Genomic DNA, 23,497 nt, shown 5'->3' with positions numbered 1-23,497 from the left:
CAATGCCCAGACTGAGGGGGGCAGCAGTGCGTCCTCGATGTGTGTCTATTCTGTCTGAACCACAGCGAGGAAGAAATGCGTCAGAGCACTTTTCGACTGTGGAAATGGCGCTCTGCGTTGTTGGAGCCTGAAGTCAGAGGATCCTTTCGTGCTTGTTTGTCAGGTGAATCTCCTAGAGGGCTATCGGTAGGAGAGGTACTTTAAAAAGCAACGGATTATGACAGAGGAAGAAAGGAATCGAGATAATTATAAAGGAAAACGAACCAATTGTGGCTCTGATATAGCCATCAACATTCTCGCACAGGTAGTGTAAACGTTGGTAGCAAAAGCTAGCGGCACATTGCCTCACGTTTTCCAGGTCAGCTTGGAAAGATGTAATCGGGCTAGCTCGGCTCACTAAATGAGTTTATGCCGAGTAAATCCCCACACAGATTCACAATGCGGGCGTCACTTGTGTTAAGCAGAAACTAACTCTGCTGTGGTGCTGCCAGAAGCTACAAGCTAACTGCGCTGTCTGGCGTTACGTTTTAACTGAAGCTAAACCACCAAAATGACATCAGTCCACCTATATACTCAGATTCAAGTAAAACAAGACTCGTCCCTGCTAGAGCTGTGTTTTTACTAAGATGTCAACAATGATAAGTGCCAGTTATAGTTATTAGCTGGGGTGGAAAAAAACAAACATACCGCAAGTTAGATGGACACTGCTAGCACAAAGTTAGCTGCGTTAGCGAAAGTATTGCTGTACCTCGGGCTAGTTTAGCTAGCCACCCTTACTTTACCTTCGACTAGTGGTTAAAACGTGATGGTTTTAGTTTCAGTCACCGCTGTAGTTGACTTGTTGTAGCACAAACCTGATAGTCTACATGAAATGGCAACAACTTCCAAATAGTTAGTTATGCAGATGGCTAACCTTAGAGTTAGCTTTCTTAACTTAAAGGGTGAAATTGAATAAACTGTAATCCTGCATGACCTTGCAAGCTAACTCGGTAACCTGCTAATGCAAGAGTGTATCAAGGCTTCTACTTATTGTCCAGCACTAGATAACACTTGCATTGTTTCATTTATCTTTTTAATTTTTTCACCATTGTGCGTTACTTAACAATGTAAACAAATGTTTTGGTACCAAGTAGACGCTAACGATCCAGACAACATGAGCCGGTTACTGTGGTTTATGGAGCTATATAATGTTTTTATGTTGTCTCACATTTTTCATCATCGCTATATGTACATGTTCTGTCTTGTAGAAAGTTGAAAATGTTAGAAATCCATATAGGTGTCACACAGACTTGACAAATGTTGACACACGTGATCGCTATATGTTTGTTTGTTGAACCCATACGTGCTTTTCAATAGTGTTTTGTTGTTCTAAAAACATTTGCCTCCGACAGAGAACATATATATTTATTATTTTGTAAATGTTATATCTGTGTGTTCAAACTCATGCCCTGGCATGTGGCTGCTGGACTACAGGCTTGTTGCGCGGGAGTTCACTTGAATCCAACGTGTTTCCTTATGTGGCCACAGGGTGCGGTATTGGGTACCATTGTGCAAACTAAACGTGACAGACAAATTTTGGTCAGCACTGTATACACACCAGAGTAACGCAGATAATGCTATCTTAGTGGAGCACTAGTGCAATGACGGGGCCAGTCGACGGCATAAACATGAGCGTACTTGTGTTAGTCATGGTAATAAAATGAAATAAACATTAAAAAAAAATCTTACATGAGTAAAGTTTTAGGAGTGGTCTGCCCTATGTAGGGAAAATTGGAGTATACAGCTTGTGAACCACAAAATAAAATGACCTTGAAATCTCTAGTTTACAGTGCTGTTGATGTAGAACTGTGAATTTACATGTTTTGGTAGTGTCAGTTATTATGAACGGGGGAGGGAAAAAAGGCCACTTGAGCAGGTTGGCTACTCTATTATTGTAATAGTGCTTTACTTCTCATCTCACTGTGAGAAGAATGTGCTAACAGATGTGCAGCTGTATGCCACACGTTGTGGATTGGAAAGCAAGCTCATTCTCAGCCCCAGCTGTCCAAAAGTTTGCTGACAGCATGTTTCCTGACAACTGGGGGGGCGCAGGCAGTGTTTTGAAAGACCTCTTTTGTGTAGAAACCTGGTCAAGCACATAAACCCCAAAGTGGTTTTAGGGATTAGTAAGGGTTCAGGAGGACTTTTAATTTGTTTTAATTTGTTTGTGTTTACTTAATGAGCGAATAGCTTGGCTAGGGTAATATGGAAGGAGGGAAATGGATGTTTTTGACTATTGACAGGGTTTTTACTGGCTCAGAATGCGCCTGTGGGAGATGAATACATACAAATTAAGCCTGAGTTTGTTTCCTTACTTGACATAAATATGTGCATTTTATTTCTGACCCCTTTGATAAATAAAATGTCTGTCATTTTTGTGTAAATTCAACCCAAATTCACAAAATTGGTTTTATAATTTTCCTTTTGGCTCTGCCCTTTTTGTAAGCTGCCCCCCCAAAAATCAAATAATAGTTTTATCATATTTGGCCAAAATATTGGGTGAAATGTAAATAAAATAATGTTTTTAACATTTAATTAATTCCTTTTTATGTTTATGCAGTGAACAATGCATGACCTGACTGCACAAGTCACCAGCAGCTTGCTGCCTTTCTCAGGAGTGACTGTAGACGCTCTGGGGGAAGATGAGATTACGCTAGATTCTGTTCTACATGGGAGGTTTACCGTTGGTAAGAATATTTCATTATTATTTTAAGCATTTAACAGCCTTTTTTTCTTCTCTCTTATTTGTAATAGCAAATAAAGGATATGGAATACAATACCATCAGCGTCATATGAAAACATGTTATTTAATGAACTATTGAAACTATATCACCCAGGTAGGAAAAGAATCAAAAAATAATACATGAAAATAAATCTGATGAGCTACTTGGTTTATGACAGTCTGACATCAGGAAAAAACATTTTTTTTCTCTTTTTGTCCAAGTCACTGCTTAATCTGCATGTTTAGGACATGCGGTGTATATTGTCTGACCTTTGACTTTGACAGACTTTACTACTGGATGGACTTTTGGTTTGAAAAGAATTTCAGCATGTTCTTTCAAACAAATAAAAGAGCAGATAAGTTATGAATGGAAGCGCAAATGGTAACTCATCTTTCCAGGCTTCCATCCATGAACCAAACTTCCGCTTTGCAGGACAATAAGAATTTCAAGAACTTGCAACACCATAAAATAAAGGCAGACAGCGATCCAGATGTTAAAGCTGATTGTTTCTTAAATATAAAAATCCATTCATACACACACGTAGGTTTTCATTTCTTCTCTTGTTTTTAGTATTTTTTTTGTTAATTATTTTGCTTCACATAATTCTTTTACCGTGTAAATAAGTTGCTGATGTTGCAACATTGGGTAATTAAAAGGGAGGAAGAAAATCACCTCAAAATCAAACATACCAAAAGCCTTTTTAAAAATGTTTATTTTTTTTGTAGTAATTTCCTGCTTTATCATCACAAGGCTAGCTTTCAGCTTAAACTGCACAATGACCTGCGGCTTTTAACTTGAACTTTTCTGTCCTTGTCTGTGTATGCAGGTCGCAGCGGGTTGGCCTGGCTGGCCTGTGGACCCCATTTGGAGGTTGTCCATGCAGTGACAGGAGAACGGCTATCTGCATACTGCTTCAGTGGTGGAGGGGAGCACCCACCCAATGTCCTTGCTGCCAGAGACTTCAGCTGGCTGAAACGGTTCGGGCTTTATTTCATGACTTATTTGGCTCATTTGGATGTGGATGTAATCAGTGAAAGTTCACTATGAAGTGCATACATAATAAAAATAATGACTGTGCAAATGTTAAGTCCTCTGCTGGTTAATTTTAACAGGTCTGGTTTGCTGGTTGGCTTGGAGGAAACAGAAGGCAGCGTGCTGTGTCTTTATGACTTGGGACTGTCAAGAGTGGTGAAGGCTGTTGTCATACCAGGCAGAGTGGGTTGACCATAGTTTTTACTATTTTAACATTTAGACTGAAGTTTCTAGAACTTTACTTAAGGTGAACATTTCTTATTTTTCTTTTCTAAAACTCTCTTGCATCTAGATCACAGCTATTGAGCCATTAGTGAATTATGGTGGAGCAAGCACGTCAACGCAACACCTTCACCAGGGTTTGCGCTGGTTCTTTGGAATTGCGGCCGTAGTAACGGATCTCGGTCACGTACTCCTTGTGGACCTCTGTCTCGATGATCTTTCCTGCAACCAGAGTGAACTTGATGCTTCAGGTGAGAAGTTTCAATGAGGAAGTGATGTGTAGTATGCTTTCATACTTTTGTGGATGTCTGTGCTTTCTGTTCCTATTTCACCTTTTCATTGTATGCAAACATATTCTGGTAACTATAGATTGTCCTTTTTTTTTCTTAAAGAATCGCTCCCTTTATATTTATTCTGTTTGCAGACCTGCAGGTAGTGACTAAATCTCCTGCAGAGATCCCCAAGCTAAGAGAAGTCAGCACAAGAGAGGGCAGACATCTTTGTCTCCAGCTGAATGGACCCAGTGGAGTTGGAGCCACAGCTCTGCAGTACATCTCTAGGACCAACCACCTGGCAGTAGGATTTTCAGATGGATACTTACAGCTGTGGAACATGAAGACTTTAAAGAAAGAGTAAGTGCTAGTATTTCTTCCGACTTCTATCCATAGACTTTGTGTAAAAGATGTGTTTATTTTGCAAATTGTAGTTCCCACTAGAGTCAAAACAGTAAGAATAGCATGTATAGCAGCTATTTGCCTTTCTTCCATTGTTTATTGCAGATACCACTCACAGTTAGAGGGTGGCAGGGTGCCTGTATATGCCTTCACTTTCCAGGAGCCAGAGAACGACCCCAGGAACTGCTGCTACCTCTGGGCGATCCAGTCTTCGCAGGATCTGTAAGTTTTGCCTTTAACTCTGGTTTAGTTTACAAACAAGTATTTTCAAGAACTGCTTTCACCCAGACTGTGTGTGTGTGCGTTTGTTTGTGTGTGTTTATTTCAAGTTCTTATTTTCCTCTGCTTCCTTTTACTCCCACACAGTGAGGGAGACGTGGTCACCCTGCGCTTGCTTCAGTTGGCCTTCAGTGAAAGAAAGTGTTTAACTTCTGGAAAGATCCTCTATGAGGTCTGTATTGCATATAAGAAATAAATGTATATTGATTTCAAATAGTGAATCCTATACTGGGCAGATCCCAGCAAATGCTCAGTGTATTCCTCATACTAACTATTAATGACTGTTCCATCCTTTTTTAAAACATTTTTTTTATCTTACACTCACACAGGGTCTCGAGTACTGTGAGGAACGTTACAGTCAGGATTTAAGTGGCACGGCTTTCCCTCTCCGGGCACAGGCCACAAACACCCGCCTGCTGAGTTGCCAGACTATTGAGAAATTCAGACCTCACCCTGACAGGGACGACAGCATGAATGAAGGTATTTAAAAGCACTCAACCCTTCTTTACACAGCGTATCTAAACTTTATTGTCTTTATTACTTTCTTCAATCACTTCACACCACACTTTTCTTCTATCCTCTATTCTTTCCCTTTCCAGTTGCCTCTCCAGACACCAGCGTGTCCATCTTTACCTGGCAAGTCAAGGCCTACGGCCAAGGAAGTCTGTCTACCTACATCGGGGTTTTTGACATCAACCGCTGGTACCACGCACAAATGCCAGACTCTTTAAGGTACAATGGAAAGTGATTTCAGAACATTTGTTGTTGTGTTTTCGTTTTTTTATTTTATGCATGTTTTAGTTTAGTATATTAATCTAATGCATTTTTGTACTCGTTGTTTTATGGCAGAACGGGAGAGTCTCTGCAGATGTGTCCATACCTTGCTGCTTGGTCTCTGGATCCAGTGGTGCAGATGGTATCTCCACATGTCTTCCTAGATGTGGTGGTACATGAGCGCAGCCTGAGCAGGGGCCTTCCCTTCACTTGCCCTCCACCAGAACAGTACTTTAACCCCACCACTTATAACTTTGGTAGGTTTAACACAACACACGCACCACAGCCTTGACTTGGAAACATGCAAAAATGTAAGCTTGTATTAGCCTCTAAAATGCTTCTTTTTGAATTATAATATGACAAATGAGTTTTCTCCCTCTCTTCTTCCTTTCTTCCATTTCAGATGCTACTTGTTTGCTCAACTCTGGAATTGTGCACTTAACATGCTCTGGGTATCAGAAAGAGGCAAGTTTCTTGATGTTTCACCCCATCATTGTTTTTTTGTTGTTGGTGTTGTTTGTTTTCTTTCTCTCTCTCTCTTAAATATATAGGCATACATTGAAGTAAACTTATCTTAAACCCACAATCATTTCATTTTTGTCATTAAAACCAGACCCTGGGTTTTTTGAAGAAAGCTGCTCCTTGTTCCAGTGACATCATCTCCACTAGCTACTCTCACTGCCTTATGTCCGGCCTACTTTCATCCCGTCTGGCTGACACCCAGCCATCCAGCCTGTCTCAGGTACATGCAGACTTGTCAGAGTCACGTGGACCCCACTTTTTTTACTTCCTCTTTTTGTATAGATTATTTGAAAAAAGATTTTCTTAAAAATTTATAAGTGAAATATTCTTTTTTTTTTTTTTTTATTAATTTGTATTCTCATCTTTGTTCTTCAGGAAGAGCAGCTTGATGCCATCTTGTCAACAGCGGTGGAGACTAGTTCCTTGGGACTGATAACTGGTTGCATTAAGCAGTGGACTGCAGAAGGTACAACTAAAAATAAGATTTATTTAAACTGCTCATGTCTCCCAGTTTCACTGCATACATGATAGTTATTCACAAAGATACATTTACATGTTGCATACCTGTATGTTCTATTAAATCTGTGCTAAACTCTTCTCTGTACAAATTGTAACCACCTATATTGATGTTAACGCCTCCAAATTCTCTTCTCCTTCAACAGAACAACCAGGCTCTGCATTGAATCTGCGCTACATCCTGGATTGGGCCTGGAACAAAGTAGTTCAGACCAAGGAGGAACTGGATGGCATCTGTATGTTTGTTTTGTTTTGTTTTATATAAACATGTTCTATTAAATTAGAAAGTTACTTTTACAAACTGGATGTTTAACTACATTTCAAAAGTTTCTCAACCTTCAATATGTACTAGTGATAAACTAAAACTACATGTGTATAAATCGTCTCCATTCCCTTTAATACATTTGAATAGATTTGATTTCATATGTTTGCATAACCCATCTGTGCAGCACCTTTCATTAGATACCAGTACATGTTTGCTCAATCCCTTTCAGAATTTTACATTACTTTTGAATATATATATATATATATATATATATATATATATATATATATATAAATATATATATATAATTTTTTATTTTATTTTATTTTTTTACATTCCTGTGCTTGTGTTTGCAAATGTATTTTTAATAGATCCATTTATGTGATCCTCTGCAGGTTCACCGCTGTTTGACAGCTCATCTAACTTCACAGACCCTCAGACCATGCAGCTGCTGCAGCACACTCAAAGACTGCTGAGTAACCTCAGTGCCATTTTCCACTGTCTGCTCAGTGAAGCTCAGGAGCTCACACAAAAAGGTGCCCTGTCCACACAGTTGCATGTACAACCTTTATATTTTGCTGTCGTGTTGTTGAAACTGCTTTAACTGACATGTCAACACATTGGGACTTATTGGTACTTTTAAGTTGTAATGCGATATCCTTTGATTAGTTTTGTTTAGAAAGCTTTTATGAAGTTTAGCCATTTGTGTATTTTGATTGGTTAGCTCTTCTGGCCGAAGGTCCAATGAGCACTGTACCTTAAAAGTCTCCATCCATTCACCAAGAATTGCTACTCCTCCTGGAGTGTTGATCAGATTTTAGTGAATCTTTGACTTTGTCCATGACTACAGGTCCATATCTAGAGTAGAATAACTAAAAGTAGAATAACTGTTGCCGTATAAGTGGTCAACAACATTATTTAATGGACTGCGAAAAAATGCCTGCGGTTCTTTTTATTGATTTGTCAAAGCCTTTTGACACACAGTTGTGGTTTTGGTTTAGCAAGATTATTTTGTCCCGGATGTGACCTGCATTTGTGATCCAAGGAAGAGAATGGATGGATGGGATTTTGATTTTCATTCGATTGTGAAATAGAGCCAAACAGTGACGACAACAACATAAACAGCACTTTCTTTTCATACTTTACACTTTGTAATAAACTATGATTTGTCATGGATCGTGAGCTCCTTTGTCACTGACATTCATTTATGTTCTTGTTTCAGGTCTGGTGGGTTTGATGAACAAGAATATGGTGTCCAGTCTCATCTCCAAATATGCTCAGGTGGTCCTTTGGTTCTGTCGTACTGGCTTGCTCCCTGAGGGTTCAGGTAAAGTGATGCTGTCATACGTAGTCTGAAAATGTATCAAATGAAACCCGTAAGAAAAAATGGAAAAGCATATATTTTTCAAGAGAAACATATTTAAGACCAATTAACAATGTGTCACTAAATAAGTGAATATAATAGATGTGAGAGCACTTAAAAAACGACTGGTTTTGTTTATTTCTGCAAAGAAACATGTCCGTTATAACTAACCCCTGGTTATTTAAGCAAACAAGGAGGACTAGGTCCTTGGAGTAACTAGTCCACATGTCTTCATTAGTTTGTTTATTTTAACTTTATTTCCAAATTATTTGCAACGACTAGAAAATTATTGCTGTATTTATTTAAAAAAGGTTTCTCCTTACTCTACTAGATGACGATGCTCTTCAGATTTCCAGGCCTTTCTATACGCACTCTGTCATCAGCAACTATTACACCATACGCAGGGAGGAGCTGACCAGGCTGGCCAAGTGAGTAACAAAAGGAGTTTGGGTGTACATGCATTAAAATCTAGGCCTCCGTTATAACAAACGCAAACATCTATGAGATGTGCCCGTTCCAGGTTTACGAATTGTCTCCTTTTTTCCTTTGATTATGCTGACCACCTGTTGTTTTCTAAGGGGCAAGTGGTGCGCAGACTGCCTGATGATTGACGGTTTAGTTGGCCAGTGTGGCGAACGCTTGACGAACCTGTGGAAAAGGGATGAAGGTGGAACAGGGCAATACCCACCACCCACGCTGCATGTAAGAATTTAAATCTATATTTTACTTTATTCATTTTATTTTTAAACAAACAATACTTATTATTTAATATGCTTGTATAATTTTTTTTAAGATTCTCAATTGTGTGATTTGCAGGCCTTGCTTGACATATATCTGCTGGACAACATTGATGAGGCTGCAAAACATGCGATTGTATCCTTCAACTCATACTGTCTGTTTACAGAATCATATATCTTCAGCATGTATGCATTTTAACACTATATACACAACTGTTAGATTGTTAGTGATTCTTTTTAGTCCATTAACTTCAGTCATTTACTCAGTCAGCTGTACGTGTGATATAAATATTAACACAGATGACCATCTTAAGCACTAATTTGAAGTAGCAAAACAGGCTATCATCATTTGTATATTTCACTCATGTATTCAAACATTTTCACTTTATAGAGTGAGATGGTGAAAACGCTGTTCATAAACATTAAACAAAGAAATTGTAATTTCATATCTTTATTCTTATGCTTTGTGTGCTACACATTCATTGTATATCCTCCTGAGAACTGAAGGAAAAAAGTATCTTTCAGTTTAATTTTTGTTGTCCACTGCAGAGGACATAATGAATTGGTCGAGTCTCAGGAGGATATGACAAAGTAATAAATTATAGGCACTGTTATGCTGCTGTTTAAACACTTATTTACAGTTAGACAATACATTCCAGTGACCCTAAAGTGCCAATGCACTAAATATGTATTTACAAACAACAACATAACATAGACCTAATGTTGCAGTTAGTTTTGATTTTAATTTTATTCCAAATAATATATATAGTTTCTAAGGATTTGAGCGATTTATAAAAATAGTTCCCAGTGGCTATATTGATGTTGATAATCCTGCTATCCCAGGTAGTTTATATGGTATATTTCATCAGCACATCTAGAAATTGGGGGAACGGACACACGCTGTGATCATTATAGTGAGATTTTAACTTGATTCCTTTTGCTTGTATGAGCCTTGACCTGTTGTTCCAGGTGATTTACCTCTTGTTAGATGTCATGTACTCCTTCCCCAATAAGGACGGCGCATCAGTGGAGTCTTTCCCCACAGCTTTTGCTATCCCTATTGGACTCATTAAACTAGTACAAGGCCTATGGCTCCTGGACCATCATGACCATCAGGTAAAAGCATTGATTGGAAACCGTTATTATGCATCGTAAGCAATAGAAAAGAATGGGTTTGCGTGCTGCGTCCTATGTGAAAAGGCCTTTACTAACTCAGAGACATGTGCATGTATAATCAGACCTCATGATATGACAGTTTTGGTTGTTTTGTTTTTTTTATGATTTTTTTTTATGATGTTTATCCTTCAGTAAGTGTAATGTTAATTCCTTCTTTTTTCCTCATCAGAGTTCGTTTGAGCTTCTTTTGCACCCAGCTGCTTCTCAGTTTCACTTTGAGTGGCAGCATGAGCGCGTTCTGCAAGCGCTGATGTGCCAGGGCCAACAGTCAGTGGCTCTACGATACTTCCACGTCACAAAACCTGCAGTTTCCAACACTTCACAGGCCAAGCTTTGCCTGTCTGTGCTGTTGCACAACAGGTACGTTTAATGCATTAAAGTATTTATTCATTCATGTATACTCTTTACAAGTATACAGCAGCTGCTTGATCTTCATTAACCAGTCTGTTTGCCCTCCCGCCAGGTGTCTCATAGAGGCATGGTACCTTCTCCGGCAGCACTCTAATCGCCTCAACATGACTGAGCTGCTCGGTTTCCTGTATGAAAGCTGCCAGGAGTTGGGCCTCATCAAGGAGCTGCTCAAGCTGCCCCTGGGCCTCAATGAACAGGTAGAGAGATGGTGAAAGCGCTGATAAAAAGTTGGTTGTGAGATTTCTGATTTGTTTTCTTATTTATTTATTTTAATTACATTGTAATTGTTTCACCTTTTGTATTATAAAATTATTGCTTAAATCCCTGGTCATTGGTTTGTGTTTTAGGAATGTTTGGAGAAGTTTCTCCAGGGGACAGGTGGTCTCCAGAACAGAGAACTACTGATGGTTCACTACCTTCAGCAAGCAAACTACATCCCTGCTCTGCAGCTCAACCACACCCTGAGAATGAACTTAGTGGTATGTTTGACATATAGAAGCTAATAAAACGGAAATGGTAGAAATTCTGTGACTATTAGATTTATATAGAAATAAGCTTTTTCTAACCATGTTCTCTTGTTTGTGCTTTTGTTTTTTAATCATAGAGCGAACGAGACCCAAAGCTTAAAGAACGATCCAACACCAGGAACACCATCCTGGATCTGTATGGCAAAGTTTTGCCGAAAGTTCAGAGGAAACTGGCAATGGAGAGAGCCAAGCCCTACCAACATCCCAATACCATCCACAGAGAAGGTAATGAGACGCTTCATGTTTGTAGCAGTTCACCTCAGTGGAAACCTGTTTTCACAGGAGTGTGTTGAAGCATTTACAGAGTATCATAATAATCCCGAAGAGGGTTATTCAGCAAATGCACAATGTTTTATATTTCTCTGTCCCAGTGTCCCGGCCACAGCCACTGTCAACCATCACCAAGCACACTGCTAGAGAGAAGGTAATGTCCAGGGCTGGTTTTATCAACAATGTCCTGAGCAAGATTGAAGAAGTGTGGTTAGGCAAAGGAGCTACACCACAGTGCTCTCCTGCTAACAGGTGAATATAAAATACCAAAATTGCATCTTGAAATTAACTTTTCAATTTTTTCTTTTGCATTTTGATTTATTTAATTTGCTTATTGCAAATTGTTGCCTGGTCATATTTTCCAGCCCCAGGGCAGCTGAGGTTCCTAGCTCTAGCCATAAGCCATCCTCCATTGGCCTTCCTGAACCATTCCTTGGAACTCCAATCACCATGACCTCCAAACGAAAGTCAAGGTACATCAGTGAAACTGAATCGTATGATACGGATTTTACCGATCATGAGGGGGAAACGTTGATATTAACTTGACGTGTTTGTCCATCTGACACAAAGCTGTCTTTCTAATTTATTTTTTCATTTCTTATTTTATAAAGATGTTAATATCAAAATATGTTGTATAAATATTAAAATATCTGGTTATTGTACTCAATATTAAATTTTGATAAGACAGTATCCTAAATTCATGTTCGTGTTCCTCCTCCCAGGTTGATCGATTTGGTGGTTCATCCTTCCTGTCAAACACCTCGGCCTCTTCTCAGCCCTCCCAGACCTCCCAGTGCCTGGGTTTTGCCCAAGAGTGTTAGCAAAGCACCTGAACTCTGTTTGCTGCAAACACCTCAGGTTGTCAAGGTCAGTAGATGAATTTAGAATTGCTTGTTGTTATGTAGTCCAGGATTACAGTATTCATATTTTCTATGCTTTTTGTGATATTTAATAGTTTATGATAATACTATGGAGTACCTTCAGTATTTTGTTACTCACACTTTTCATGTGTTTTCCTCGTCAGCGGGCCCGGGCCTTGGCTGCTTCTGGCCCAGTCTTCTCAGCTTTCACTCCCCAGTCCATCCTGCGCAGCAGCCTGAGGCCCACACCCGTTGCCACGCCTTCTGCTTCACCGGGTCGCTCCATTACACCTCCTATCCGCAGCAAAGAGAACCGCATCACCTTTATTGAAGAGTCAGAATCCCCTGAAGTTGAGAAGGGCATCCGATGGACTAATGGGGTAAGAAAAAAAAGCACACGTTGGAACACACAGAACCTCTTTTTTTTCCATTTGTGAGGTTGCAGCTAATTTTAGCTGAGCATGTTAATAGGGGAACCACCTGGCTCTTTCCCCCCCCCCCTTTTTTTTTTTAATTATCTAAACAAGAAAAAAAAAAAAATTGTGGGATTATGATGGTCTAATAAATAAACTGCGTCTTCCAATCATCTCTGTTTTTTCTGTAGATGGCAGCAGACAGTGAGATTAGTCGGCTGACCAGAAGCTCGGCACTGTCCAAGGCCACACGTAAGACCTGGTCATTACAGCCTGCTGAAGAAGAACAAGATGGAGATGAGGAAGGGGAACAACCACGTGTAAAGTTCTTGCCTCCAGAAGGTGGAATTTCCTCTCCAGAGCTGAAACGCTCCGAGAGCGAGTTATCCTCCGCCCTTGAAGGCGCTGCAGAACAAAAACAATCGGATGCAACACAAACACATCTTAGTTTTAACCTTGACACCAGCACAACATCTGTTCGGTCAACAGACACCACTCTAGAGTATTTTGATGCTCCTCTTTCAATAAACAATGAGGAAAAGGATGGACATGTCAGTACAGAGAAAGATGATGATGATGATGATGTGGTGACGGTGAATGTTAAATTCTTGGCTGAAAAAGAATCTGTGGCAACAGCCGAGGTAATGGCCTCACCAGCAACTGAGCAAACCCTTCCTCTGACGTCAGAGGATTCAGAAAAGGAAGAAGATGACGTGAGGGAAGAAAATACACCAAAGGATGTGATGGAAGTTGATCTTGACCAGGAGGCTAAAACTGAGGAAGAAATTCAGTCTAATAAAGAAGATGATCTGGATGTTGAGTCAAGCACCAAACAAGATGCTGCCATTTTTGACCAAAATGAGACATCTATTCATCTTCAAGGTAATTTATTCTTATTTATTTTTATAGTTTGTTTTTTCAGAACAGATTTGTGGAGCAGGTTGCACTGCGCCGAAATCCAAAATCATTTGCTGTGCTCATGATTTTGAAAATACGTTTGGCAGTACTTCTCTCAAACATTGCTTGACAAAACATGTATTCTACTAGATTGTAACCAGGGAACTGACAGCGCAGACTCTAGCACTGACGCTGAATCTCAAGATCTCCCAGTTAGAGACGAGGACCGGGATGTCCAATCAGAGGCCACAGAGTTCAGCGAGCATGCTGAACCTCCTGGAGTAACTGAAACGACAAGTGAAGAGGCAGATCTGGAACAATCAACAGGTCCACATTTCAACTTATTAATCTATATTGTAACTGATAAAGTTAAACGATTTTACCATTCATGATACTCGAGGTGGTAAAAGGTGTGGAGAAAGTCTTCTAAAAATTGTTAAAGACATACTAATTACTATTATCTGTTGGTTTCAACCAAATGTTTTCAAATTAAAATGACTTCAGATTCCAGATTTTTATTATATTGAATAATGATTTTTTTTCTTGGGCAACTACATGGTAATGATGGTGATTACTGTCTTTTTGTGTTGTTTCTTTAAAGTTTCTGTTTTTCCTTCCATCAGATCTGACAGAGTTTGTTCAGAGGCATCTGTTCGGTAGCGATCTGTCTCCTCCACTCACCCGCTCAGCAATCCACAATACATCACAGAACCAGCCTTCCTTCAACAGGTAAACCCCAAAAACAAGAGAAACAAGAGAGTCGTTTTTACTCATAGCTACGAAGGAGTATTTAGGGTCACATTAAGAAAATAAATATTATTGATCATGTTGAGAATAAAGTCAAAATTCTGAGAATTAAAATTGCTATAGGCTCTGAGTTAGTGAAATCTTACTTCAGAATTGGTTTTAGTGACAAGGAAGGAAATGATGTCTCGTTTAGCACATTTCCACAGCAGGGTGATCAGTAGTGGTGCAACGGATCAAAAATCTCACGGTTCAGATCGGATCACGGTTTTAAGTCACGGATCGTATTACGGATTGTAATAGCTTTAGCCCGGTCGGAGTGGGCAGCAAAGGGCTGCTTAAGTGCCGCAAACTCCTCTGCTCCTCCACGTGGACCGCTAGCGCTGGCCATAACTATTGCTTGACAGACTGACCACGCGCACCATACACATACTTTTTTTTTTTTCTTCTCTTTCGAATCTTCGGATCACGTGCGCCCCGAACCGTGGAGTGGGATCGGTTCGGATTACGGATCAATCGTGATCCGTTGCACCACTAGTGATCAGTATAAGGACGCTGAAAAGATGGTGCAGTCGGAAAAACAAAAACTTGCAAGAGTGGGTTGGTAATGGACAGTTGTGAGGTTAGCGATGGTTACACCCTCGTGCAATAAAGAGGATGTATGTTGTATCACGAGACGGCTGATCAATTTGTTTCACTAAATGCTCTAAACAAACAATTTTGTAGAGGTTGTAGCAAACGTGGCAGTTTGCACATTTCAGCTTTATTCTCAAAATGATCAATGATATATTTTTTTCTTGATGTGGCCCTTATACACCCATAAGGATACGATACAATAAAGATTAACTGTAAAACCAATCATACTAGATTTTTAGTTGTTGGTTCAAACATTCAGTTCTGTGTTTTTTACCAGAGGAGAAGGAAATGTTTTTAGGAACATAACTCGTTTCATTTGCTTAAGTCCTGAATTGTTGTTTTGGTGCCAGGACTAAAGCTGTAGTTTATCCAGGTTTTGAGAATTAAATCTTGACTGTTCTAAAGGAACAAGAATGATCACAATCTGTTTACCAGTCGGTGAGTTTGTTTCACAGTGGGATGTTATGTAACTCTGTCTTGTTGTTTTCAAGAAGTTAAAAATGGCTGTTGTTCTCACTCTCTCTCAGTGAGCCTTTAGGTAAAGATGAAGAGGAGACGCAGGCCGATGCTGAAGCTCCCCCGAGGTTTACCACCCAAAAGTCTGCTGCTTCTGTATCCTCCTCAGAGCCAACTGGCACCGATTCCCACTGTGAGGAAAACTGTACACGCATTTCACATCAACAGTGGTGCTATTAATATTACAGTGCTGCTTTACAAATTTCTTCTCTGCTTCTGTTTAATATCTCATAGCTGTTGTGAGCGTCAACGACAGCGAAGACCTTTCTAGCTCTGGGTCTGAAGACGAGGAGGATGAAGATGAGGAGGAAGTGTCAGACCAAGAAGATGAGGAGGAGGAAGAGGAAGAAGAAGATTCTGGTAGTGAGGTGGAGATCATTGAGGAGGTCCCGGGTACTGAGAAGCTGCCATCCCTCCAACCCAGTCCATCCTTTGTACAGCAGAGCCACACACACTTCTTGCAATCACAAGCGGAGCAGGAGGCTGCTGTGTTGTCTCTGATCACTCCAGGTGCAGAGATGAAGGTAACAAATGTAGGCCTGAAGGATGTTGTGTGTCGAGTAATAGATGGTATACAATCTGAGCAAGTGGAAATTCATTTGATTATTTTTAAAATGTAGTCATGTGTAAATATTTAGACACATTTGCTACTTTTCATTTGAGGATTTTTTTTCATTTTCGTCAGACAGAACAAAATGTTTGAATACGTCTTGTTTGTTTTTTAATTTTGTACTTGAAATCTTTCATGAAAACTCACTTTCTGTGTTTGCTTATTTATAGATGGTAGATGAGGACATAGAGGGTGAAGTGGTTATGGTGAGACTTGGGGCAGATGATGGAATGATGGATCCAGATGAAGCAGTAGAGCAAGGATCGTCATACATGGAGCTCAAACCTTCTACCACCCTTTTGGTACCTGTGGAGCTCATGGAGCGACAGCACGGCCTGGTTGATGGAGCTCAGATGGATCTTCCTGAGTTTCGTCCAACTGTTGTGGCAGATGAAAGTCACGGCAGTTTCTCCTTGATGTTGGATGTGGATGAGGATGGAGATAAAGGGACAGGCATACTACCTATGGAGAACAATTTGCAATCGTGTGACCCTTCGACTCAGTATCAGGTTATGGATGCTAATGAAATTCTGGCCAAACCTGAGGTTATTCTTTTGAGCACAGAGGACCAGGATACCACCCAGTGTGAAGAAGCCTCACAAGAAGATAAAAGAGAAGAGATTGAAACGGTTGATGGGAACTATATAGAAGGGAACTATATAGATGGCACAGAAATTGTTCAACTCCAAGCTGACTTTCAAACTGAATCTACTGAAGCAAACCAAGAGTCAGATGATGCTGAAAAGCAGAAGGCTGCAGAGTTGGTAATGTTGACTGAAGACCATGAGTCTGCTGCTGTTTCAGTCTCTGTCCCAGCTACATTGGAAGAATGTCTTGCAGCCGTGGAATCTCTGGCACAGGTAGAAGCTGCTGATGTAGCAGTGGAAGCAAAGGACAAACACCATCCTGCTGAGGAGCGGGAAGAGCCTGAGGAGAATGGCACTAGTGCAGAAACGGAGCCTATCACGGAAGAAGAGGAGCTGCAGGACCGCAAATCATCAATGGAGGCAGATGAGGAAAAGGATGAAGAAATTAAAACAGAGAAGGAAACGCAGCAGATAGGTGAGGGAAGCACGAGAACAGATGAAAGTGTTGAAGAGAAACCTGTAAAGCAGGCTTTGAGCTTAAACAGTGAGCTGGATGAAGAGCCTGTACAAGAGCCTACTACCTCTCAGAGGAAGAAGACTCCTTCCACTCCAACACGGAGGATGACGAGGGGGAGGATGGTAACTTTTATCTCTCCTCTGTCAGAGGAAGCAAATGAGCCAGAGGACGCCAGGGAAATGGAGGACACAAAAACAAGCACTCTGGTCCCTACGTCACCGAGTCGTACACCTAGGAAAGGTAAACAGGCTAAAGAAACCAAAGTCCCAGCCAGCACACCTCGAAGAAGTACCCGCAAAACACAGCCAGAGGTTCCAAAAGAAGAGGACGAAGAGGTTGAGGTCATGGATAACAATACTTCAGTTGCGTCAACCTCCAAGGCATCGTCTCCATCCAGACGTTCGCAGAGGGTGGCTGCAACAAGGACCAGTCAAAGGACTCAAAGTGGCAGCGAGGTGTCTACAGCCACAGATGATGAAGTCAAACACGAGGAGGAAGTTGACGTAATAAAACCAAGTCGACGAACAAGCTCAAAGACTCCAACCCCATCCAAACACGCAGCATCTCAGGTAAAGACTCCGAGGAGGTCCACCCGAAGGATTACGAGTAGCACTGAAGTGGTGGCGACGCCGCTTGAGATCGTGAAAGAAGAATACGAACAGGATGAGGTGTTTGCCTCTCCTGTAAGACGGAGCTCCAGAAGGACAAAGACGGAAGCATCGGAGACTTTGTCCACTGTGCTGGAGAAAGTAGAAGACAAAGAAGAGCAACCTCCTAGCCCTGGCCGGACAACTCGACACTCAAGCCAGATTAGCCTAACTGTATATCCACAGGTAAGAATTCAGAAAGCTATCTATAATCTGTAAAACTGATATGCTGAACCTTGTAGATTATATTTATTTAACACCAGGACTACAAAACTCCCCCGATTATGTTCGTCATCTGATGTTTGCAGATAGGTTGCTCATGTATGATCTTAATATTTGGAGCATATTTCATGAAATGCTTTTATTTTCATTTTTGATGCATGCCTTTTTATATATATTTTTTTCATATTACATGTTGCAATCCCAATCCATCCATCGTTTATTTTTTACATTTAACATTTCCAGGTGAAACTGGTTCCTGTGTCGCTTTCTAAGAGTCCAGAAAAGACACAAGGAGAGACGACTTCTGAAAACGCAACAGAGACAGGAGATTTACACGAGCCCGAACCGCCCAGAAGTGCGAGTCGAACCAACTCCCGTCGCCCCACTAGAAGCAAACTTTGGGACCACCCAGAGGAAGATCTTCCCCTTTTGGACTCACCGTTGGAGGTGGACTCTAAGACTCCTGTTGCTGATGCCCTTATCAAGAGACTTAAAGATGAGGAAGAGAAGCAGGAAGGTATAAATTTAACTTAAAATATGGCTGTGTGGGAGAAGAAAAGAGCAGTCGGTGTGAAGCTGTATGTACCAACGAGTTCAAATTAGTGAAGATTACAAAGGGACTGAATTTATTCTACTGCATGCTGGTTTAACTTGTATGATGTGCATGTAGAATTCAAAATGTATTGATCTAAAAGTGTAACCTCTTAAACAGATGATGCCATGGTTAAGAAGGCGCTGAGAACAAGCAAGAGGAGTAAAAAGTCATCAGTGGAGCAGGTTCACTCCCCGGGGAAAGACTGGCTGGTCCCACAACCTGAGGATGATGAATCCAGTCCAGGCGAGAATTCATTCATCTATTCCCCCTCGCGAAGACGAACAAGAGGTGAGCCGAGTATCAGTTTGTTCATATTTATTTATTTTGCTGTAAATGGTTGTAACCCTTTGTTGTGTCTGTGTCAGCCCAAAGAGCAGATTCCTCTGAACAACGTGAGGCGCCCGTCACTCGCAGCAGAGTCAAAGTGCAGGTAGGAACTTCAACTTTGTTCACACTTGATTTCTTTTTCTATCCTAAAGATAACGAATCTCTTTTTTTCCTCTTTGCATTTGTTTATTTTGTTTTTATATATCTGTCCCGTCATAGTTATTCTATCAGTTATGAGCCTTTGAACCAGGATGTTATGAACCTTATGAACCAGGATGTTGGACGCAGCACACACAAGAGTTTAAACCACTGCTCTACAGAAGCTAGATAACTAAGGGTTGTAACAGAAGTACTGATGAATGAAATGAAAGCTCTTTTGAAGATGCCATTTTTCTCTTTTTTCCAGGATGAAATGTCTTCAGAAGATAATGTAGAAGTCGAGAAAGACGCAGGCGCTACTAAAAGCAGAAAAACAAACAAGCGAACTGCCAAGTAAGAAACTACATCCTACACTGAAACACGGGCAAAAATACAGCGTCCTAAAATGAAAGTAAACTATAGATGGATATATCTAGATATCTATCATAGAGACAGAGAGATATATAGATATAGAGTGATGGCGATAGATATAGAGAGATAGATCTAGATAGGTGCAGGAAATGCTGCATATATACAAAGTAATGTTCATAAATAGTAAATAGAGGCTGAGGTTTCCTGTTACAGGTCTGTACTGTGGTGGTGTTAATGACAGAGTTAGCAAAACAAGTAAAAATACTTGCATATACAGGTCATCAAGAAGGAAAATAAATTGTTATTATTATTATAAATTATTTAATTTATATTCATGCGTATGTCAGTTGTATCTGTGTATTTTTTCTGTTTTGTTTATTTAACATCTATATCAGAATCAGAATACTTTATTGATCCCTAGGGGAAATTCTTTTTTGTTACAGTGCTCCATTATAAACAAACATTAAGAAAGACAGACAATCTAACACTAACTAAGAATAGCACAGTATATACAGGCATATATATACATAAAAGTCACATATTAATAAATAGCTGAAAAAGAACATGTGCAAGAAGGGTGTAGCTGTTGCAGTAAACAGTGTGTTAAGTGGATGAGTTGCACAGGGAGATGGCCACAGGCAGGAATGATTTCTTGTGTCTCTCAGTGGTGCTTTACGGTAATCTGAGTCTTGGCATTAATACGGATTATACATCATATTGGCAGGTTTTATTTTAACTGAATTTTCCATCCCCTCAGATCCAAAGCTGTCGCAACGCCTCTTCCCTTTGCAGAAGTCGAACTGATCTCGCCTCTGCCCAGTCCAGTCGATTCGATGCCACGAGCACCGAGGAGGGTTAAAGAGGGAGAGGAACCGACCACCAGCAGAAACCTTCGACGTAAACGTGTCTTGGACACAGTTTTTACAAAACCTGTCACGCGGAGGAAGAAACTGTAGGAAGGTTTGCGGCGGTTTTTAACCAGTGAACCTCAGACGGCCGCATGGACATTTCAACCACCTCAGCTGTCAAATAAAAATGTATGCCCGAACTCGAGATGGTCGCATTTCCTCAAAAGCCTCACAGCGCTGCAGATTCAAGATTGACTTCCCCGTTGGGAGGAAATCAAAAAAGCAATGCAGGCAGAAAAATCTATTTTTGGGACAAGGCACGCTGGTGGTTAGCAGCGTGTGAGAGACTATATTTTTGGAGTTTACATGTACTTCTTTAACTTGATTTCATTCGCTTTTACGTCTGTGGCCATTTTGTGCTAGATGTTCTGCTGCAGCCCTCGGCCTGATTCTCTCCACGCAGAATGACTCAAGGGAAAGCAATCATTGTGGCTTTTTAAAGGCTCCCATTAATACAACCAGAGACTGAAACGAACTTGCCTCTGATTTAAAGAGGTTTTATTTACATTCTTTTAAAATTTGTTGTTGTTTTACTTTTAAAAGTTCAAGGCCTGCTGTTTTTTCTATTTAAGAAGAAAAGCAACCAACCCAGTGGAGATACATTTCTACTGCTAAATTTGTATATAGTATTTTGGGTTTTTTTGCTATGTTCCAAATAAAGTTAATAAATAAATAATAAACAGTTATGTTGATTCTGAATTTTTAAGTGTCTCTTGAATGCATTTGGTCATCTAATCATACTGCCTATGCCCTAGTCTTAAATGAAACTTGATTTAAGAGATATTCTGTGAAAGACAGCACTGTTAGCACATTTGGACTGTAAAATGTTATGGAGGTGTTGTATATTGTCTAAAAAACAAAACAAACTTGCACAACGGTTTGCTTATGTAAAACTTGATTTGGGACATGTTAATAGGTTTGATTAAATTCATCGTAATCAACATCTGACACATAGGCTATTTTCTGATGAATGTACGTAGAATGTCTTATTTTTGATGACTGCTCTTTGATAAATATGGCAAAGCTTGAATATTTGTGTTGCGTCTTTCAATTCAGTGCAATTCACCAACATAAAGGTACTATTTGGAATTACCAGAGAGGTGGGGTTTTTTTTTTTTGGGGATATGTTGCAGCTCAGTGATGGAGTAAGAATTGAATGTCAGCCTCCTTGTGACCAGGAAAAATCGGTGGTTCCTCTTTGAGTCTCTTGATTGGAATGCAACACCCGCAACCACTGGGAACCACTTTTGTTTGCAAGGTGCACTGCAGCCAGCCAGGTTCTCAGACAGTTTGGCAAAAGTTTGCAAATGACTGCTGTCACATTTATAAATGCATGTTGCAATCAGTCAGTCTGCACCAGTCAGAGCAACTTGTCTGCAACGGGTCTCTTTCAAACGGAGGATTTGACTCAATTTGTTGTATACTGGTTTTGTTGTAAGATGGTTGCCAAGTACCTTTGTAATTTTGCAGTTAAATTGCTATCCTGGAACAACTACCACACTGTTTATGGAGGAATTTTTCCATTTCTGTTTCGGTCTACGAGGTTCTGGCTGATTTCTGAATGTAAGCCATTAAAGGTGTGAGGCTGTTTACCAGCCGTGCATTTGTAAACTGATAGTATGCTTACTTTGACTTCTGTTTGGTTGCACTAAAATCACTTTGAACACAGCAAATGACCGAAACTTGTTGCTAACCTGGCCCCCATTTTCAAATCAACCATTTCAAAGCCGAGAAGTTCATATGTTCGTTGCACGTGGTCGCGCCAGTGTCCAACCACAGTCTTCCTGGGTGTGACTGTAGCATTACTGTGCTTTTAGGTTTTGATACTGATTTTTAGACCTATCACTACGGTGGCCCTGAGAGGCCAAACGGACTGCAACTTCAAAAGACACTTGCAAAAAGAAAAATGCTGCAAAAAGAAAACACCCGTTTTCTGAAGTTGCAGTCCGTTTGGCCTCTCAGGGCCACCGTACTATCCCCATCTTCTTCCGCAACCCCAAATTTTTACAAGAATAGTTTTAAATGTCTTGCCTGGCTTGCTCCACCATCTTGTGGCAGAAATGGGTATTACACACTACGATACAGCCCTTCAGTTTCAGTCTGTATCAGTGTAACACACACATATACATTTTGGATAAAGTAACAGAAGGGTTTTTTCACATTCTCCTGATAGCTTCAGCTCATTTTGGATTTAATTTATTTTGAAAGACAATTTGCGAAAAGTGTCTTTGAATGCATGAATGAAATAACCACAAACAGAAATCCTGTTTATGTCAGTTTACACTGCTGACAGCCACTGACAGGAGCTGAAAGCAAAAAATAAAAACATAAATAACACAGACGACATCCTGTGGTCCCTCAGAGGTTGGAAGTCAGTCGAGCTTTACACCCTCACCACCACAACACCCCAACAAAAAAGGGATGATTTTGCCATCTTTACACCGGCACTTGCCACTAGCTGTTGCTGTGAAATTTGATCTCACAGAAGGCTTAGATGTTGGTATAAAAGCATGTGTAAGTGTGTTGTGTACTCCCCCAGGGCTTTTGTGTCTCTTTTATAATTTATAGTATAGATGAGGTGAAAGTGAAACCAGCCTTTTCTCCTGGTCCATCTTGCTGAGAGAGGCTAGGAGAGGGTAAAAAGAAAGAAAGAAAGAAAGAAAAGCATATTTCTACCCATAACAACTCTCATGATCATTACTTTAGTGAATAGTCAGAGATCATAAAATGTGTAGCAGTATTTTCTACACATCTGTTATGTTTTAGAGCTGTATGAAGTGCTTTAGTAATCAATCACATTAGACAAGGATCTGTTTAACTGCCATTCTGTTTTCATTTCCATTCTTAAAATTGCTTCCATCTTTTAGCAAACTGATCCATGTTTTCAGTTAAACAGGTTAAAGTGTACACCAGCGTTCCTGTCACACAGCCCCGACTGCGCTCATGTCACCGTGTAACTCGACACAGCATTGTGTTCT

General features: G+C 40.3%; 1 protein-coding gene across 2 annotated transcripts; it reads left to right on the top strand.

Moving 5' to 3' along the window:
• The first annotated feature begins 51 nt into the window (after positions 1–51).
• On the top strand, positions 52–21,549 carry ahctf1 (AT-hook containing transcription factor 1). Of its 2 annotated transcripts, none has more exons than XM_006779918.3 (40): positions 52–163; positions 2,600–2,726; positions 3,589–3,739; positions 3,875–3,977; positions 4,087–4,267; positions 4,441–4,648; positions 4,796–4,912; positions 5,057–5,141; positions 5,299–5,449; positions 5,569–5,701; positions 5,819–6,000; positions 6,147–6,208; positions 6,357–6,485; positions 6,641–6,731; positions 6,928–7,017; positions 7,442–7,582; positions 8,269–8,373; positions 8,741–8,837; positions 8,988–9,111; positions 9,226–9,282; positions 10,116–10,262; positions 10,492–10,682; positions 10,786–10,930; positions 11,081–11,212; positions 11,338–11,485; positions 11,632–11,782; positions 11,896–12,003; positions 12,253–12,397; positions 12,555–12,770; positions 12,995–13,685; positions 13,851–14,027; positions 14,324–14,429; positions 15,608–15,729; positions 15,831–16,120; positions 16,377–18,143; positions 18,423–18,696; positions 18,892–19,062; positions 19,140–19,204; positions 19,508–19,593; positions 20,369–21,549. In XM_006779918.3, exons 2-40 carry the CDS (start codon positions 2,606–2,608, stop codon positions 20,565–20,567), a joined length of 7,659 nt encoding a protein of 2,552 aa, XP_006779981.2. In that variant the 5' UTR covers positions 52–163; positions 2,600–2,605; the 3' UTR covers positions 20,568–21,549. The 2 variants fall into 2 exon arrangements, with proteins under 2 accessions (XP_006779981.2, XP_006779982.2); XM_006779919.3 differs by having other exon boundaries at positions 71–304.
• The last annotated feature ends 1,948 nt before the right edge of the window (positions 21,550–23,497 follow it).

The sequence above is a fragment of the Neolamprologus brichardi genome, chromosome 1, assembly GCF_056152115.1.
Source record: "Neolamprologus brichardi isolate AB-2024 chromosome 1, ASM5615211v1, whole genome shotgun sequence".
In the NCBI taxonomy this organism is placed as follows: domain Eukaryota; kingdom Metazoa; phylum Chordata; class Actinopteri; order Cichliformes; family Cichlidae; genus Neolamprologus; species Neolamprologus brichardi.
Note: the sequence above shows the minus strand (reverse complement) of the source record. Positions and strands in the feature narration are given on the sequence as shown.

Coding starts and splice junctions, on each gene's coding strand:
- ahctf1 (XM_006779918.3), top strand. CDS start 2,606: ATGCATGACCTGACTGCACAAGTCACCAGCAGCTTGCTGCCTTTCTCA. Junction 4,649..4,795: donor ATGAAGACTTTAAAGAAAGA/GTAAGTGCTAGT, acceptor TGTTTATTGCAG/ATACCACTCACAGTTAGAGG. Junction 6,486..6,640: donor AGCCATCCAGCCTGTCTCAG/GTACATGCAGAC, acceptor TTTGTTCTTCAG/GAAGAGCAGCTTGATGCCAT.